Source organism: Achroia grisella, unplaced genomic scaffold (genome assembly GCF_030625045.1).
Source record: "Achroia grisella isolate CSIRO2021 unplaced genomic scaffold, CSIRO_AGI_Agris_v1 utg768, whole genome shotgun sequence".
Classification (NCBI taxonomy): domain Eukaryota; kingdom Metazoa; phylum Arthropoda; class Insecta; order Lepidoptera; family Pyralidae; genus Achroia; species Achroia grisella.
Window position 1 is genome coordinate 288,420 of NW_026713015.1, and position 19,436 is coordinate 307,855.

The 19,436-nt window shown below is 37.3% G+C and overlaps 1 protein-coding gene across 1 annotated transcript in view; it reads right to left on the reverse strand.

Moving 5' to 3' along the window:
* Positions 1 to 282: 282 nt before the first annotated feature.
* The window catches only part of LOC131850412 (uncharacterized), a 37,940-nt gene continuing 18,786 nt past the window's right edge, over positions 283 to 19,436 (reverse strand). The window contains exons 16-28 of the mRNA XM_059200624.1: positions 18,881 to 18,982; positions 17,050 to 17,152; positions 13,497 to 13,628; positions 12,683 to 12,800; positions 8,657 to 8,748; positions 8,007 to 8,219; positions 7,097 to 7,220; positions 5,467 to 5,685; positions 4,343 to 4,450; positions 3,058 to 3,184; positions 2,525 to 2,639; positions 1,215 to 1,346; positions 283 to 459 (exon numbers count right to left, since the gene is read on the reverse strand). Coding sequence (XP_059056607.1) covers positions 297 to 459; positions 1,215 to 1,346; positions 2,525 to 2,639; positions 3,058 to 3,184; positions 4,343 to 4,450; positions 5,467 to 5,685; positions 7,097 to 7,220; positions 8,007 to 8,219; positions 8,657 to 8,748; positions 12,683 to 12,800; positions 13,497 to 13,628; positions 17,050 to 17,152; positions 18,881 to 18,982 — 1,748 coding nt within the window. The 3' untranslated portion in view covers positions 283 to 296. The remainder of the gene's footprint in view (positions 460 to 1,214; positions 1,347 to 2,524; positions 2,640 to 3,057; positions 3,185 to 4,342; positions 4,451 to 5,466; positions 5,686 to 7,096; positions 7,221 to 8,006; positions 8,220 to 8,656; positions 8,749 to 12,682; positions 12,801 to 13,496; positions 13,629 to 17,049; positions 17,153 to 18,880; positions 18,983 to 19,436) is intronic.

Genomic DNA, 19,436 nt, shown 5'->3' on the forward strand with positions numbered 1-19,436 from the left:
GCGGGTTCGATTCCTCGCAGTGTGCAAAAAATTTTATTCACGAGTATTTCTATGTATGTTATACATGTATTTACAAAAATTATATCAGTTGTCTAGTACTCATAACACAAGCTCTGCTTACCGTGGGACTTTTTGCCGCTGTATTAATTGTCCAGGGTTATTTATCATATTCATCATAGACTCTAAGAATTCAGGGTTGTATTCCTCCAGGAGCACGAACAGGAAAGCTGGAAGCGTGTTCCTTTGGCACTTCCAAACTGTATTAAAAACGACGACATCGAGTATTCGAAGGTTGACTAGCAGACTTTGGGTGGTTGCAGAAGATGTCCCGTGCACTCCCCGCAGACTGAGGACATGTACGCGCTGGGCAGCAGGATCACCGTCTCCCCGTACTTCACATATACCTCTATATCCGCGTCGATTGCAGTTATTTTGATCGTGTCTTCATTCTGCTGGATGCTGTGGAAAACAGTGGTCTTACAGACAAAAATTTTCTATTCTCCCAAATTTGAATTTAAAAATGAATCTGTATTATTAAGTAAACATGTACAACATTTATTTGAAAAGAATACGAGCTGAGTTTCTTGTCAGTTCTTCTCATCTTGAAATCATTCCGAACTGACGGTAGATTTGACACATCACAAGAGTCTGTAATAGACCTACATGAATTGCAACTTTGTCCGCGTGGAATTTAACTTTATTTTTTGAAAATAAAAGTACCCTAAGTTACTCCTTATTACATCAGCTAACTGCCAATAAAAGTCCCGTTAAAATCGGTCCAGCTATTTCAAAGATTAACCAGAACAAACAGACAGACAGACAGACAAAAATAAAGATATTAGAATAGAAAAAAATCTGCAGATTTTGCCTTAAGAAACGCCACTACACATCCTATGTAGTTGTAACCCACTCATGCATAAACAGAAAAATCTCCTATGAGAAGAACTGGCAAGAAGCTCAATTGATTTTTATTAAAGCCAGTTTATTTACAATACAATATATTGAATTATTATTATGAATATATATGTTCTTCTTGTGATGAGACAGCTTTCCGAACGAGTGGTAGATAAAAAACAAATTGTTATGACTATTCAAAAGTGCTTAAATTAAGTTTATTTGAATAAATGATTTTCTATTCTATTCTAAATCGTACATACAACAGTATGTAAGTTTACTATTACATCTTACAGGTATAGAACGTAATGTTCACTTACTGGAACTTATTGGCCCGGTGGTTATCGTAGACCGTGGCCGACTCGTACCAGGGTCCGTCCCGGCGGACCTCCACCGAGTGCCCCCCGGAGTACACCGCGAGGGAGCCGTGCGAGCGTCGTATCACCGCAAACCTGCAACAGAGCTTGTCAAAACCACAAGGTCCTAAGGGTACTATAAAACAAAATACTACACTCGTGTATATAAGGTTTATTGGTCGGTTTCAAATACAGGTACAGGTACAATTTTGTTTTTCGGACTACTCTAATGCTGTTGGCCGCAGCTGGCCTTTACAGCTTCACCGGACGATAGGGGGCGAGTGCAGATGAAATAGAAATAATCTTTATTCAAATAAACTCATTACAAGCACTTTTGAATAGTCATATTTTGATTCTACCATCTCAAATAATTCACTCAAGAAGAATGAGCAAGCACTTTTTTTGAATAGTAATATTTTGATTCTACCACTCTTATTAGTGTAATCAGATATTGTCATATGCAGATTCATTTTTCTATAAAAACATTATTATCGAAGAATGCAAAGGAACTGTTTTATTTGAATTTAAATCTTTTTTCTGTGTGTCTGGTATTTTGTTTTAATAGATGTTTTTTTTTATATAAATAATTACAGTGTAACCAAATTATGGAGAGGCATGTCTGACAAAAATATCAACATATGAGAAAAATCGAAACATTAGCGCGTTTCACTTTTATTAGTGTAATCTAGATGATTGTCATATTGTCATTGTATTGTTATATTATGTACCATATTGTCTCGATGGTGCAGATTCGAATGTACAATTATTTAAAATGATTTTCTATGAAAAAAAACATTATTTTTATCGTTAACGAATCCCCCCCCCCCCCCCCTCTTCAACGTTTTTTTATATTAAAACAAAGTCGCTGTTGCTGTCTGTTTTTTGCTTAAATCTTTAAAACTACGGAACTGTTTTATGATTGTTTACATTTAAATGTTGTCAAATAGCAAGTTAACATATAATTGTCAAATTACTATATTGCTATTAATCATTGTGGTTTTTTAACAGTTACATCTTCATTTACTCGACGTCCGTTTGATAGTGGTCAAGCTGTCAAAGATGCGTCAAAAATTTTGAGTTGTGTATTCATCTGCCAAGTTCGAATTTGCTGCACCTGAACTTGCCGTCCGGGGCACTTCCCGTGTTGCTCCCCCTCCCTAAGCTTTAGCCTACAAAGTCGCTTCCTTAATAGGATACCCGCAGAGTTGGGCCCCGCTGTAGAGTGACTGTTATTGATAAAGCGACTCCAGCATATGATATGGATATTTGCAGACCTGGGTTTTTTAGAACAATCCGCTAGAACCACGCTCCGTTCGCAGGTCATGGGGGGCAGCCGCATCACGGTGCCCTCCAACGTTGTAACGATAGACTCCTGAAGGCGACACTCCTCTGAAACAAAAGGATTTTTTTACTGAATTGCAATGGTAATATATCTGATGGCACCAGCAACCAACAAGAGATATTTACTATCGCACCGCTTGCTATCGATAGGGAATTCATCTCCATACGCTAGAACCTACGTGGTCTCGGACAGTGCAGTTTCAGAGGAGCTTCCTCCCGCGTACACTTACATTGTAGAATGAACTACCTGCCGAGGTTTTCTCGAGAGACTACAGCTTGGTGTTTTTCAAGAAGGGTATATTAAGGTTTCTTAAGGGTCGGCAACGCGCACGTGGCACCTCTGGTATTTCAGGCGTCCATAGGCTACGGTAATCGCTTACTATCAAATGAGCCATATAATTGTTTGCTACCACCGTAGTATAAAAAAAGAGTAGTAACCATTTAAAAATGACACTTATTAACTCACTATACAGTCCAAGTTTCTTAAACAGTTGCTTGTCGCTCCAACTGTCCAGGTACCAGCCCACGTCTGGAGACCTGAACTTCATCTCTGACGCGTTGTTCACTGTCAGCGTCACCAGGCCGTTGTTTTCCTGATGATGTACGAACCATTTTAATCTTAACTCTTTGAATTTTGGGACACACTATCGCTCTTCTGCGCGTGCGTCCCAATATTACCAGAAGCGTGATATTTTGGGACACACGCGCAGGAAGCACGATAGCTCTTCTAAGTGTTGTGTCCCAAAATTGGCAGGAGTGCGATAGCGCTCCCAAAATTAGTTGCCATCTCCTTCTCCTCTGCAGGGAAGACATGATTAGAATTGGACAATTTTTTGAAGAGATACCGATAGATACATATTTCAATACTAATATTATAAAAAAGTAAAGTTGATGTTGTAGGGTATCCTGGATCTATAGATCCGATTATGAAATTTCTTTTAGTGTTGAATAAACAATTTATCGACGAAGGATTTATAATATTCCGATACGACTAGTAGGAGATGAGGTTGGAGCAGTTTGTGACGCAGAGGAAGTTGCGTGGGGCAGCTAGTATGTAATACAATGGCAACAGTTGTTCCGTAATTTAGCATTCCATCATTATATGACACGAAAATTAACGAATTATCTTGGTATTTTTAGACATACATGCGTGTAAAATAAAAAAAATGTTATATATTTAAAAAAAAATGTTTATTTAAACATTCCTTGTCACGTTTGTCTGCGATGGTATCATAAACTACTTAACTATTGCCATTGTATTACATACTAGTTGACCCACGCAACTTCGTCTGCGTCCCAATCCGCTCTAAGCTCCGCTCCTATTAGTCGTAGCGGAATGTCACATAGCCTATGACTAGAGAAAAAAAAAAGAATTTCTAAATCAGTTTAATAGATCTAGACCTCCCTAAAACCTCAACAACTTTACTAATAACCCTGAACAATTAACACAGCGCCATCTAGTCCCACGGTAAGCAGAGCTTGTGTTATGAGTACTAGACAACTGATATAAAAATTTAGATTTTTTTGTAGATACATAAATAATATAGGTATATAGAATACACCCAGACCGATACAAACAATCATAGGCATGAATACAAATGTAGACCTTGCGAGGAATCGAATCCGCGACCATCAGGAGTAAAGCGCTAAGCGCGATGTGCTAGAGAACCGAGGCCGATTTTTTTATAACATTAGTATAGAAAAAGTATATATATATAGTAGTAATATAATAAAAGTGGTTATTATTTTACCTTCAGAACTCCAGAAAATTCTACATTGACATCTTTGGTAGGCTGCGAGGGTAGTAATGGAATTGCTTTCTCTAGATTTAGTGAATTCAACATTATACTGAGTGGTATCTGAAATTAACGGAAATTATTAACGCCATCTATATTGACATATAATATTAATTGTATGTATATTTTATTAAATTTTGTATTACTTTTTTTAATAACACAGGGGACAAATGAGCATATGGCTCACCTGATGGTAAGTGATTACCGCGGCCCATGAGCACCCGCAACACACCCACACATGGGATTTGCAAGTACGTTGTCGGCCTTTTAAAAAGGAATTTCTTTTCTTGAAGGTTTCAATATCGTATCGGTTCGGAAATACCATTGCTGGAAGGTGATTCCACAATGTGGTTGTCCGCGGCAAAAAGTTTCTAGAAAACCGCACACCGCATCCTTCTTCTCTTATCTTCCTTCTCTTACCCTCTTCCCCCTAAGTGCTTTCGAGTTTGATTTCATGGAGGTTTCATTCATTTATATGATCAGGATGGTATTTTAGTTACTTTATTACGTTACTACGTTATTATTATTATTACTTTGCGGTAGTCCATTTCATTACTTAATATATTTATATTATTTTGTTTAATTCCGCTACAATTATCATGTGTGAGACCATAAATATTCAGTGCGGAAACATGACCACCACTACCGGAAGCGTTACGACTTTCTTTATTTGTGATCGAATTGCAAACGTTACTGAGTCTATACGCATATGTTTAGACTCGGAACAAGGCATCATCAGGCAGTGATGATTACTCTAATCAATCCCTTATTCTATTCAAATGGAACTCGGAATTACGACGACCTGAGTCTACGTTCGAATTCCTAGCGGTACCCTCAGACTAAAGTCGTATCCGTCAAGCAGGAGTTGGCCTTCAGTCGTTCCATACGTTCCACGGATTTACCGGCTGAACGTGTCCCCATTTTCATCAGGGAAAAATGTACAGAATAGCTGCGGCCAACAGGATTAGAATAGTTTAAATCTTTCCATCAGGTGAATCGCCAGTTTGTTTACCAAAAACATTGGAAATTATACTAAATCAACCGCTAGCTAGACCTAGATTTATATTAAGTGTACTTACATTTTTAGTAACACCTTCAAATGCCAAATATCTCTCGTTAGACTCAGGTTCATGTCTGGGTCTTCCATTGTACGCGATTTTCAACATTTGCTCGGGATTTGCTGAACACGCCGATTTGTTATCTAACTTCAACGTCATATAACCTTCGTATTGGAGCGGAGCTGTTGTTATATCGTGATCTAGACTTTTGAACGTATGATACTTCTGCTCGTAGCATATCTGGAATAGTAAATAATAATAATAATAATCCTGGAAAGCCACCAGAAGATGGATGGACTAAGTGACAAGAAAGGGAGAACAACGAGATGACTGCCAACAGGGATGAATGAAAGTAAAAAGGGACTGAAAACATATTATGCCGACCCCAGAAATGGGATAAGCAAATGATGATTAATAATCATCGACGGCTTCGGAAGTCTAGCGGTTTAGCACACCGTTTTACTTGCGATGGACGTGGGTTCGATTCCTCGCACGGTGAAAACATTTGTATTCATGAATGTGATTGTTTATATCGATCTGGGTTTTTCTATATATTACATTAAATATATATATATTTATATATATATATATATATATATATATATATATATATATATATATATATATATATATTTATATCAGTTGTCTAGTACACATAACACAAGCTCTGCTTACCGTGGGACTAGTGGCGCTAAGTTAATTGCCCAGGAAAAAAATAACTCTGGACACACAGTCCCAAGTTAAGCTTAAGTTGTGGATACTAGACAAGTGATATAAATAAGATAATTATTTGTTCAAAGTGTACATAGAAAATTCCCAGACCAATATGTGCAGTATGTGTTTCTGTTTAAAGGTGGCGATTAGGCAGTGACATTGCATCATTTAGAGGTATAACATTTTAGCCCTCCGAAATAGCAACGCATGTGTATCAGATGACATCATGAGTATTGCTATATGGTAGTAGTTCCTACGATTGTTTGCCATTTCTATTATGTACATTACAAAATGCAAGGAGATTCAGTAGCGATGAAGGTGAGTGTTAATGTGTACGTCAGCAAGGGGATTGTCAAACCTACACCCGGGTCACAAGTCCCGGGAATTGTTCAGAATTTCTCTGCCATACGATGGACCCGGCACCCGCACCGTGAATCCACGGAATGCTGAGAAGTTCGGTGAAGGTGAGTGTTGACGTGCATCGGCAAGGGGAACTAAATCTACACCCGGGTCACGAGTCCCCGGAACTGCTCAGAGGTTCCTTTTCTGCCAAACGTTGGACCCGGCACCCGCACCGTGAATCTACGGAATGCTGAGAAGTTCGGTGAAGGTGAGTGTTGACGTGCATCGGCAAGGGGAACTAAACCTACACCCGGGTCACAAGTTCCCGGAACTGCTCAGAGGTTCCCTTTCTGCCAAACGTTGGATCCGGCACCCGCACCGTGAATCCACGGAATGCTGAGAAGTTCGGTGAAGGTGAGTGTTGACGTGCATCGGCAAGGGGAACTAAACCTACACCCGGGTCACAAGTCCCGGGAACTGGAAGGAGTTTCCCTCTCTCAAACCTTGGACCCGGCACCCACACCGTCAATCCACGGAATGCTGAGAAGTTCGTCTTTTAAATTATTTAGAAAACAATTAATCAAATAATGCTTACTGCAAAATCTGAAATTTCTGGCTGATGGCCCTTGACTGTGTACAAAATAGTTTTGTTCTCGTCTTCGGTGCGTATTTTGAGGTCAGCTTTCACATCAAACAATACTACTTCGGGGTTCTCGTTGCTGAAATAAAGTAATACATAATTCACACATTGCCTATTATTATTATATTTTGATTTATTTGTTATATTAGATACTAGTTCATCTATGCTACATTATTTAGCCATGCTAGCAATGTCAGGTTGACCTTTACGCGTTTCTTCCCTGGAAACTCGTTAATTCGCTATGATGTTCTCCCTAGAAACCTCTCTCTTTCTGTCCAACCCATACTCCCAATTTATCTGGGGTCGGGTCTCCTTGTACATCTGCGCCAGAGAACTCTGTTCTGAGTTGTTGTATCATTATGATGTTAAATTCATGGTGAATTTGTCATGATGGGCTAATTGACCTTACCATATCATCCTCCATTGGTGCGCCGCCAGCGTATACTGTTAGCGTAGATACGGTTCTGTTTCATGTTTGGACATTCTTAAGACAAGGCTCTGGTCTTAATCCTAAGGTAATTATCACACACTTAAATGTTTATAACAGCGTTACGACTGTTATCTTTGATGGGGTAGTCAGAGTTATTATGAACTGTCCATGTTGTGAACGCAACACTGGACATGTCCACTTTTCGCTCGGTATATTTGAATAAAGAAAACACATTATTGCAATAGTCGGCGGTAGGCTGTAGCCTACTTGCGAGTCATGTTCTCCTGGTACTTTCACTGTAGTATCGGTAATAGTAAGATAACTTCACGACTGTTATCTTTGATGGAGTAGTCAGAGTCATTGTCAACTGTCGATGTTGTGAACGCAATACTTGACATATCCACATGTCTCTCGGTATATGTATTACTTAATTACCTGAAATATTTGAACTGTGATGACAGATCTATCAACATCCCATCATCCCAAAAGTCCGTGGTATTTAGGATTTTCACTGTTATATCTAAAACTTTGTCATCCGTTGCTATACGCTGTGGCGGGAGAAGGACCCCGCAGGAGGACGGAGCTGGGGCTGAACTCTGCACCATACCTTTCAGGAACAAGACCGACTGCTTTATGGAGGTCAAAATCCTGAGAATTATAAACACATGGTCAGATGGGGTAGTCGATGTTAAACGTTTTACAAAACTAGCTGTACACGCGACTTCGTCCGCGTGGAATTTCAAAAAAGTTAGAGAATTTTTCTAAAGGCCGGGAAAATTCCATCTTCTCCCGATGGTGATTTATATGGCTTGAAAGATTTTATAGCCCATAAAAGTAGCCTAAGTTACTCCTTATTACACCACCTATCTGCCAATAAAAGTCTCGTCAAAATCGGTCCAGCCATTTCAGAGATTAGCCGGAACAAACAGACAGTCAGACAGACGAAATTTGTAAAAAATGTTTTTGGTGTATGTACCGTATTTATATTCATATGGATGTAGTTAAAAAACGGTTACTTCAATATTACAAACCGACACTCCAATTTTATTTATATGTATAGATGTATAAATGTATAGATAACTCACCCGAATTTATCGCTATTAAGTACCAACATATTATCCAATACTTCATATCCCGTCGCGTCGTGGCTACAGTCTGCGAATGCATCCGTTTCAACCTGGAAATTATTTATAAACCATATAATAATAATAATGTCGTAGTTTGGAAAGATTTTCATAACTAAATGGTTAGCATTTAGTTATGAAAATCTTACCAAACTGGCGGAATGATAGAATAGAATAGAATAGTGCGCTGTGTTGCGGGTGAGTGATCAAGACGATGTATATTACAGATGATAATAAACTGACAATATGTACATAGAAATAATGATCTTATATACTAAATAACAATAGGAAAATGTAAGGTGGGGTGACACAGTTTAGACACGGCAGTGCTTAGTACACAATATTGAATTTGTCTTACTAGACATTATTAAATGCAATTATTATTTTGATGTATCTAGGTGACTGTGTCCCATACGCCGCTTACTAACTTCTCAGTGACTGGTAGAGAACGCCCTTAGGTGTTAAGTTCGACATATGTACATTTATATATTGTATTTGGGCATTAAAGTTTAAATAAATAAATAAAATAATTTATTCAAATAAACTTAATTTAAGCACTTCTGAACAGTCATAGATATTATTCTTTCAATCTACCGCTCATTCGGAAAGCTGTCTCATCACAAGAAGAACGAGCAAGAAACTTGCGTATTGCTCTTTTGAATAATTGTTGTAACTTTACATTTCCAATTCGAAATGTATCTGGGGTCGGGTTGAATACAAACCACCAACTAGCACTAATTTATTAGTGTCAGATATTACTAATATTATAAACACGAAAGTTTGTGAGTATGGATGGATGTTTGTTACTCTTTCACGCAAAAACTACTGAACGGATTTTGATGAAACTTTACAGTAATATAGCTTATACATCTGAATAACACATAGGATATAATTTAAAAAGATATTATGTAAATAGGGTGTGTAAGTGTGATGCAGGCGAAGTTAAGCGGGTCAACTAGTATTGGATACAGCTACTAAAAATTACCATATGGTAGTTATAGTTACACTTTACATAAGAATGCTTGTGTGTGGGTTCAGTATAGATCGCCGCATATCAATACAAACCGGTTAATTCATCAGTGGTTGAGATCCGACCATAAATAATTTGACATTCAGTAAGACTATAGACAAATTATATTAAAGTTAAACAATATTAATATATTCTAAATTTGACCGCAGAATTTAACAATAAACAAATATATATACGTGTATTTGTCACATACATAAATATTATTCTTCGGCTTAAAGAGTACGATGGAAGATCGTAGAAAGTGTAAAGAGCTCTACCGACAAGGGCGTTGCTCTTAAGTTTATGAATTAATGATTTATTATTCTGCACTTATATACTTACTTATAATATAAATGTGAAAGTAGGAATGTCTGCTACGCTTTTAAAAACTACTGAACCGATCATTACGAAATTCTGTACACATGTTTTTGGAGTTATTACAATGAATATAGGATACGTTCTTTCTTTTTTTAAAAAAAAAAAACAAATATTTTTATAAACCGTTAGAGCAGGCAGGTGGACCATTCTATTATCATCCATAAAAAAATCTATATACTCCCTGACTGCGCGGCAACAAATACCCATAAAAAACGGTACCCACCTGAAATCTAATTCAGAGCACTGTTAAAGAACAAGAAGTATACTGTATCCAGGGAGACGACTTCCGGATGTCAGGGAAATGGGGACAGCCTCGTGCGGAATATAACGAAAACCACTCGCGAAATTGTATTAATAATAAACACAGATGGTCTATCCGTCTAGGAATCATTTTCCAGAACCGTTCTGTGACTCGTGTAGATATAAAATAATTATTTAATGCAGAAAAAGCGCAGCATATTGCCTAGTTCTTATGACATTTTTATAAACTAAATACAAAAGATGGCGGACGTTCATTCTTTTTTCTTTTTTTATTTAAAGATTCGCTTTATTATTGGCCAGTTACATATTTTAGAACTGTAGTGCGTATCTCTACTAGAATATTGAGGCAATAGGTAGCCAGGCCATAGATTATAGATATCTGAAGTCTATCATTCAAGTAAACTATAAATATGTGGAAGATAAATTAACAAGAATATTATACCTAGAACTTATAGCATTAAGTCCGCCTTTTGTACTATAATTTATTGGACAATTATTTTTTTTAAATTGAATTAAATTAACAAACGGTCGTATTCTTTTGTTTTAATCAAAACAATTCATTAGATTCACTTAACCGTTTCCAAATTTAAATTTTCCCGCCAACCGGTGTCAGTTATATGAACGTATGATCTGTGGGCTAATTATCTAATTTCGATCGCAGCGATTTTCGTATGTAACGTAGGGAAAATGACGTCATCTGTCAATAATGCGATTATATTGACGCCATTTGACGCTGTGAACTAGCATTGCAACGTAAACGCAACTTTATATATCGATAAAAAATAGTTGATAGATAGATAAAGTCTTCAAAGTTCTTTATTCAACAATTACAGACACATAATATACATGAGATACAGAAAAAAAATATTTGTATCGAAAAAAAAGTTACAAATAAAAAGTTCCCAAGTATGGCACTATGTTTATTAAGCTAATTTAAGTAGTTTTTTTATGTATACTTGCCCCAGGGGCTTTGAACTAGCCACCCGGAGGTTGTTGCCCCCAGAGTAGATGCCGGGGCAAAGGGGTTCGCCCCGAGGCCCCAACTTTCACCTCCCTAGGGGAGTGCGGTTGACCAGACAGTCAATCTATCGTATGTCGATTCAGTAACCTCGTTGCAATGTCACAGAATCGCTATTTTGCCGAAATGACAGTATGAAACTATTAAAGAAAAAATGTGGTTACTATGACAACCGTTAGCATTTGAGTGATATTTGTGCAGTGAAATTATCATATAATTTAGGGACAGATTAAAAATAAAATAGTGGCTATATGTCCAAAAATTTAAAAAATTGTGTCATCTATTTATTAAACAGGTAGTGGATCAAGCTCTGATATCCCATTTACTGATTAATTGAAATTGATAAATTGAATTATTGATTGAAAGGATTTTAATATTTGTCTCTGTTATTGTATTTTAAAATGTCTTATAACCATTTAGAAACGGCGTAGCACTGTTACCTATCATTAATTACGACGAAAACGTAATTAAACAATTAATAGATTGCTTGGTATTAATCAAATCAAATCAAATCAAAATATCTTTATTCATGTAGGTCTATTACAGACTCTTATGATATATCAAATCTACCGTCAGTTCGGAGTGCATTGAGCTAAGAATTGACGAGAAACTCAGCTCTTATTCTTTTCAAATGAACTTGTACATGATTTCAAAAACACAGATTCATTATTAAATTCAAATTTGGTAGAATAGAGTGACCACCAGCATATGCTATTGCAATTTTGTCAATAGGAAATAGCTAATCTGTGGCTGTAACCAGAACAGATTTCCCACAAGCAGCAGTTGACGAGTATAGAACGGGTGCTGCTTGTAGAGACTGGTCCCACAATGAATATCCCTCAACAATAGACATTGCTGACATTCTAAGTGAAAAACTAGAAAATCAGTGTAAATTTACTTGTTCAGTGCCTTCTAATTGTGAAACAAATTGCTGGTAGTGTGTGGAATTGGAGTCAAGAACGAAGAGTGCACCCAAGACCTTCAAGTTACCATCAAGTCAGCCCGGTCGGTGAGTCCTACTTTCTTCTTTCTATCTAGATAAATCTCTATGGATAATACTGTGGAACCCTACTTTCTTCTTCCTATCTCTGTCCACATGCTGGTGATGAGTGGAATCAGAGTCAAGAACAAAGAGTGCACCCAAAACATTCAAGTTGTCATCAAGTCGACCTTGTCGGTGAGTCCCACTTTCTTCTTCTTATCTGTGTCCACATGCTGGTGAAGTGTGGAATCAGAGCCAAGATCGAAAGGTGCATCCAAGACCTTAAAGTTATCATCAAGTTGACCCTGAAGGTATATAAAAAAAAATTGCAATATTTACCTCTTCGTCATTGTCGATGGTGTACACGTTGAATTGTTTGTCTGTCTGTTTAGATATCTGCGTTCTTGTGTGCATGGCTATACCTCCTTTTTGGCCGACCACGTTGGACCATGTGATTCTGAAGAAGTTAGAAATAGTTATCTTACTTTAACTGACACTCCTGGTGTTTAGGCGTCTATAGGCTACAGTCACATTTACCATCAGATGGGCCGTATGCCTGTTTGCAACCATCGTAGATAAAAAACCGTGCGTCATAAAAATAGTAATTCACACGACACCATCCAGTCCTAAGATAAGCCGAGCTTGTGTTATGAGTACTAGACAACAGATATAAATACTTAGATATTTTTTCTAAATACATACATAATATACATGGAAAGGGGGAATGGGATGGGACTAAGAACCCCATGACTAGCAATGTACCATGTCAGGTTGAGCTCCTCGCGATCCACCCTGGACACTATCGTGATAAATTCATGTAGAATTTATCATGATGTTTTAACTGACCTGCTGATCTGACCTGATCATCCTGCACTTCTCTCTTACCAGTGTAAACCGTTAGCGCAGGTGACAATTATATTATTTAATTTTTTTATGGCAAATGAAGGTATTTACCTATCTCGACGTTTAAGACCCGGTTAATAATTTAAACAGGGTGACATTATCATCATGAGAAAAAAAAATACAAACACAAATGTTTGAGAACGTGTGAGGAATCAAACCCGCTCCCATTGGTAGTGATAATAATGGGAACTAAAGACCCTATTAATAGCAAGGTACTAAATTTAGTTTTGTTACAAGACACAATACTCACCCTTCCTTTGAAGTAGTCATATTGAAATTCATGGGCAAATATGCAACCACCGAACTCTGAACTCGAACCGTATGTTCAGACTGCAGCAGCAACCCATCAGTGGAGAGCGAAGTCATCGTAGTACCTTGATATCTGTTGATTTGATTAGATTTGTTTTATTTTGTTGACTCATTCGCTGCCTACTGTATTTTTGCAAATTCTCTCTTATGTCTTGTAGAATTAGGTGTTATTTCGCGGAAGTTCATTTCATTACTTAATTATATTATTTTGTTTAATTCCGCTATCATTAGCGACTACAAATATTCAGCACCTGATATCTGTTGATTTGATTAGATTTGTTTTATTTATTTATATATATATATAACTCAAAGGTGACTGACATAGTGATCTATCAACACACAGCCTAACTGTACGGATCGGGCTGAAATTTGGCATGCAGGTAGATGTTATGACGTAGGCATCCGCTAAGAAAGGATTTTGATTAATTCTACCCCCAAGGGCATAAAATAGGGGATGAAAGTTTGTATGAAACTTTGTCAATTTTAAACCGATCGGGCTGAGACTTTGTATGCATAAAGCACTACTATGACGTAGGCATCCTTTAAGAAAGGATTTTGATAAATTCCACCCCTAAGGGGATAAATTAACGCGAGCGAAGCCGCGGGCAAAAGCTAGTTTATTTATATATATTAACATTTACACTTATATATCGATTTACATAGACATATTTAATACAATACAATTCTTTATTTCTATTATGTGTAGTCTCCAAACTAGGTCAGTCCTGTATCTTGGGGGCTAGAGCGCAGATACCAAAAATATGTGTACACTACAGTTAACTATTTTACAATTGGATTAATTATTTATTGTAAACTTAGAAATTATTTGTTGGCTTATTTCCACTCAATTTATTTATTGTAAGACTCTCATATATTTTTTAGAATTAGGTGTTACTTTGCGGAAGTCCATTTCATTACTTAATGTATTTATATTATTTTGTTTAATTCCGCTGCCATTATCATGTGTGAGACCACAAATATTCAGTGCGGAAACTTGACTACCGTTACGACGATTACGTATGACTGTTCGGCGACCAAACCACGACTCCGAAGAGTCAACACTAGTCTTCCAAGCTATATCCGAACTTTAATCAATGCCTGATGATGTTTCAAAGGCGAAACACATGTCGCAATACGGGTGTAGACTGAATAAAGGTCGGAATTTGATCAGCAATAGAGAAGATCGTAACGGTAGTCAAGTTCAAAGTAATTCAATTGAGTTTCTTGCCAGTTCTTCTCAATTGGATCTATATACCGAACTGGACGGTAGGGAAAAAAAATCATTTATTCATGTAGGACATTTTAGCCGCTTATGAACGTCAAGTTTTACATTATAATTTTTGCATTATAATTTACAATTGATCCTTTATACTGAACTGGATGGTAGGGCAAAATGTAATATAAAAAGTTTGACGTTCATAAGCGGCTAAAATGTCCTACATGAATAAATGATTTTTGAATTTGAATTTGAATCATACTGAATTTGTGGTCTCACACATGCTGATAGTAGCGAAATTAAACAAAATAATATTTGCTGCTATCGGAAGCCTTAACAGGTTACGGTACTTCCTGCCAGTTGACACCAAGACTGCGCTTGCACATACCCTATTACTTCTAATCCTAGATTATGCGGATTCCTGCTATGTAAATCTCACTGAAGAACAATTAAATAAACTTGAGCGACTCCAAAATATATCCATACGATTCATTTCTGGTCTCCGTAAGTATGACCACATTTCCAATTTTCGCAGTCAACTCAAGTGGCTTCCCATTCGTCTTCGCAGGAATTTTCATATATTATCCCTCCCTTACTCTATTGTTTTCCACCCCTCCACCCCTGAATATCTAAAAACCAAGTTCCAATTTCATACTAAATCCCCCGGTTCTGCTTTGCGTAGTACCAGAAGCCTATGTTTGACGATCCCTGCTCACTCCTCCACATATTATTCCAACTCCTTCACTGTCCAAGCCATTCGCCTCTGGAACTCTCTACCACTCTCCATTCGATCAGCTCAAACACATGCATCATTTAAATGTAGACTAAGATCTCATTATCTCTCTTCATAGTACATGTTTTTATTTTATTTATTTTTTTCTCATTTCTTCCAATATGTAGTATATATGTAGGTTTATATATTTATCCCTAATGTATATCTAGTAGTATAATAAATAGTGTCTTATGTGTGCCACCTACCCTATTCTATGTACATAAGTTCTCTCTTCTAGGTTGTCAGTAAGAGATTGCATTTAGCGATAAGATCGCCTTTTATTATTATTTTACTATTTACTGTATTGTCTTATTATTTTATGTGTACACAATAAAGAGTTTTATTTTTTATTTTATTTTTTATATTATTTTTTCTCGACTTCCGCCGGTAATCTTGGTATGTACGGGCCTAAGCCAAGTACATAACAATGTTCTATTTCAGGTGGATATACCATAATACAAATGTAGACCTAATCTGTCTGTAGAAACTTTCTAACAATGCGGCATGTGTTTAGAACTACAGCCTTCCGTAGTTGGCAGTATATATTAGGGGGCAAGTTCAGGGTATTTAGTGACTGATGCATGTGTTTCGGTATGACACCTGTAGTTGAGAGGACGATTGGGACTATTGTTACTTTTTGTAAGTGCCAGAGTCGGGTTATTTCTGTTTGTAATTCTTTATATTTTGTTATTTTTTCGGCTATCGTATTTTGCAGGTTGTGTGTATTGGGGACAGCGATATCAATCAGGTATCCTGTTTTGTTGGTTTTGCTTATTAGTGTAATGTCTGGCCTATTGTAATGTGTGGCTCGATCTGTGAGAATAGCATGATCAAAGTAGAGTTTAGCTGTAGAGTTCTCTAATACGCTTTCAGGATTGTATTTATAGTATGGTTGTAGGGAAGTAATAAAGTTGTTCTGTTCGGCAAGTTTTTGATGTATGATGTTTGCTACTTGATCATGTCTGTGTTTGTAGTCAGTTTGAACTATTGTTATTATTTTTTTTTTCCCAAAAATTCTCATCTCCCCTCTTAAGGAGAGGAGATGGCAACATACCCCCGGCAGAAGCACAGTCGGCCGGGGTTCAGGGCCCCAGGGAGAGAAACCGGCGTACAATGCGGGCAGAATCTAACAGCACCACTTTCTGCATCTTTCCCGGGAGTGAGCCGCCTCGGAATCCCAACCGTCTGAGATGTTGCTCCAGACTGGTTGGGATAAGACCGTTCACCGATATAACGATTGGAATGATTTCGGTGGACATCACCCCCCACATTTCGGTCACCTCGTGAGCCAGATCGAGATACTTTCTCTTTTTCTCAGTTTTGGCTTTCACGAGGTTCTCGTTATGCGGTATGGTGATGTCCACCAAAAACACCCTCGAAAGTGCCCGATCCATCACCACGATATCGAACTATTATTATTATTATTATAATATAAATCTATTAAGTAATGAAATAGACTTCCGCAAAATAACACCAAATTTAATTAAATGTATTTAACGATGTTACCTCAAATGTAAATCATTGTTGATGATTATGTCTCCTGTAGCTGTTAGGTTGCCGCGGATTGAAGTGAATGATGTACTCGAGGATTTAAGTCTGATAGGTATACCTGCGAGAAGGATGGTTGGCGTTTAGTAAGAAAGAAAGAAGTATGTAAAAAATAATAATCACTCTAGAACATTACCACAGCGCCAACCAAAGTAGAGCTTGTGTTATGGGTATTAGACGACTGATAGAAATGGTAAGAAACATTTTTTTTTCTACATAGATAAATAGTAAATATGTAGACTAATACAAATAATTATATTCATAAATATAAATGACGACCTCGGTGGTCTAGCGGTCTAGCACACTGCTTTACGTCGGTCGCGGGTTCGATTCCTCGCACGGCACAAACATTCATGAGTATGATTCTTTGTATAGGTCTGGGTATTTTCTATGTATAATATGTATGTATTTACAAAAAAAAATATCTATGTATTTGTATCAGTTATCTAGTACCCATAACACAAGCTTTAGCTAGCTTAACTTGGGTCTAGATGGCGCTGTGTGAATTGTCCTGAGATTATTATTATTATATTATTAAATAAGTACTGTGCGAGGAATCGAACCCGCGACCATTGGAAGTAAGATGGTGAACTGCTAGACCACCGAGGGCGTATAGTAATGACTCTATCAAATAGTATATATTATTACCATAGTTTTTTTATATAGGCACAGTAGTCTCTATTACTTCTGGAGGATTATTAATCTATACATATAAATAAAATTGGAGTGTCTGTTTGTAATATTGAAACAACCGTTTTTTACAACATGCATATGAATATAAATACGGTACACACACCAAAAAACCACTTTTAGATTTTTTTGCCTGTCTGTCTGACTGTCTGATTATTCCGGCTAATCTCTGAAACGGCTGGACCAATTTTGACGGGACTTTTATTGGCAGGTAGCTGCTGTAATAAGGAGTAACTTAGGCTACTTTTCTTTTAGAGAAATAAAGTTAAAATCCACGCGGACGAAGGCGCGCGTGCAGGTAGTTAATAATAATAATAAATCGAAACCATCGTGATACATTTTTTATGAGTTTGTCATAATGTGGTAACTGCACTGACTTCGTACTCATTTTATCATCCTCCACTGGTGCCCCACCCGAATAAACCGTTAGCGCAGGCGGGTGTACCATTCCATTCACAAAAAATAATAAAAAAAATAGTACCCTTATACGCAGACATACAGACGCAGATGTACAGTCTACCTCTCAAGTTTTGAAAAAAATTGTACCCTTATACGCAGACATACAGACGCAGATGTACAGTCTACCTCTCAAGTTTTGAAAAAAATTGTACCCTTATTTTCCACGCAGACATACAGACACAGATGTACAGTCTACCTCTCAAGTTTTGAAAAAAATTGTACCCTTATTTTCCACGCAGACATACAGACACAGATGTACAGTCTACCTCTCAAGTTTTGAAAAAAATTATACCCTTATTTTCCAAGCAGACATACAGACGCAGCTGTACAGTCTACCTCTCAAGTTTTGAAAAAAATTGTACCCTTATTTTCCACGCAGACATACAGACACAGATGTACAGTCTACCTCTCAAGTTTTGAAAAAAATTGTACCCTTATTTTCCACGCAGACATACAGACGCAGCTGTACAGTCTACCTCTCAAGTTTTGAAAAAAATTGTACCCTTATTTTCCACGCAGACATACAGACACAGATGTACAGTCTACCTCTCAAGTTTTGAAAAAAAATGTACCCTTATTTTCCACGTAAATGACTATATACAGTCTACCTCTCAAGTTTTAACAGTACAAATATACTTACCTAATACACTGGGCAGGTGAACTTCCATCTGTGCAGGTAAATATATTATCTGTTGGTTGATATGACTGCCCAGTCGGAGGAATTCGATCGCTGAAATTATTACTGAAAAACGAACAGAAAACATGTAAATACGTATGAATTGATAGGGAATTCATCCATACACGCTGGAGCCCACTCATGCATAAACGAAATATCTCCTTTAGAAAGTTTACACTCTTTCCCGAGGAGATAAAAACGATCGCTCCTAAGAATATCCCTCAATTCTTGTCCCTGACGGGTCTAGGTAGGGAACTCTGAAAAGGGCGAGCACAATAGATCTATGTAGGTCGCAGTGCTACAGGTGCTACACATCTGACAATAGCCCAAACAATGCAATAAATATAAAAAAAAAAAATACACGCTGGAAACTAAGTTTTCTCGGACTGAGCTTCCTCCCGAGTACACTTACATTATGCAATGAACTTCCTGCGGAGGTTTTCTCACGAGACTACAGCATGGGGTTTTTCAGGAACTCTTAAGAACTCTTAAGAAACCTTTATACCTTATAAAGGAAACC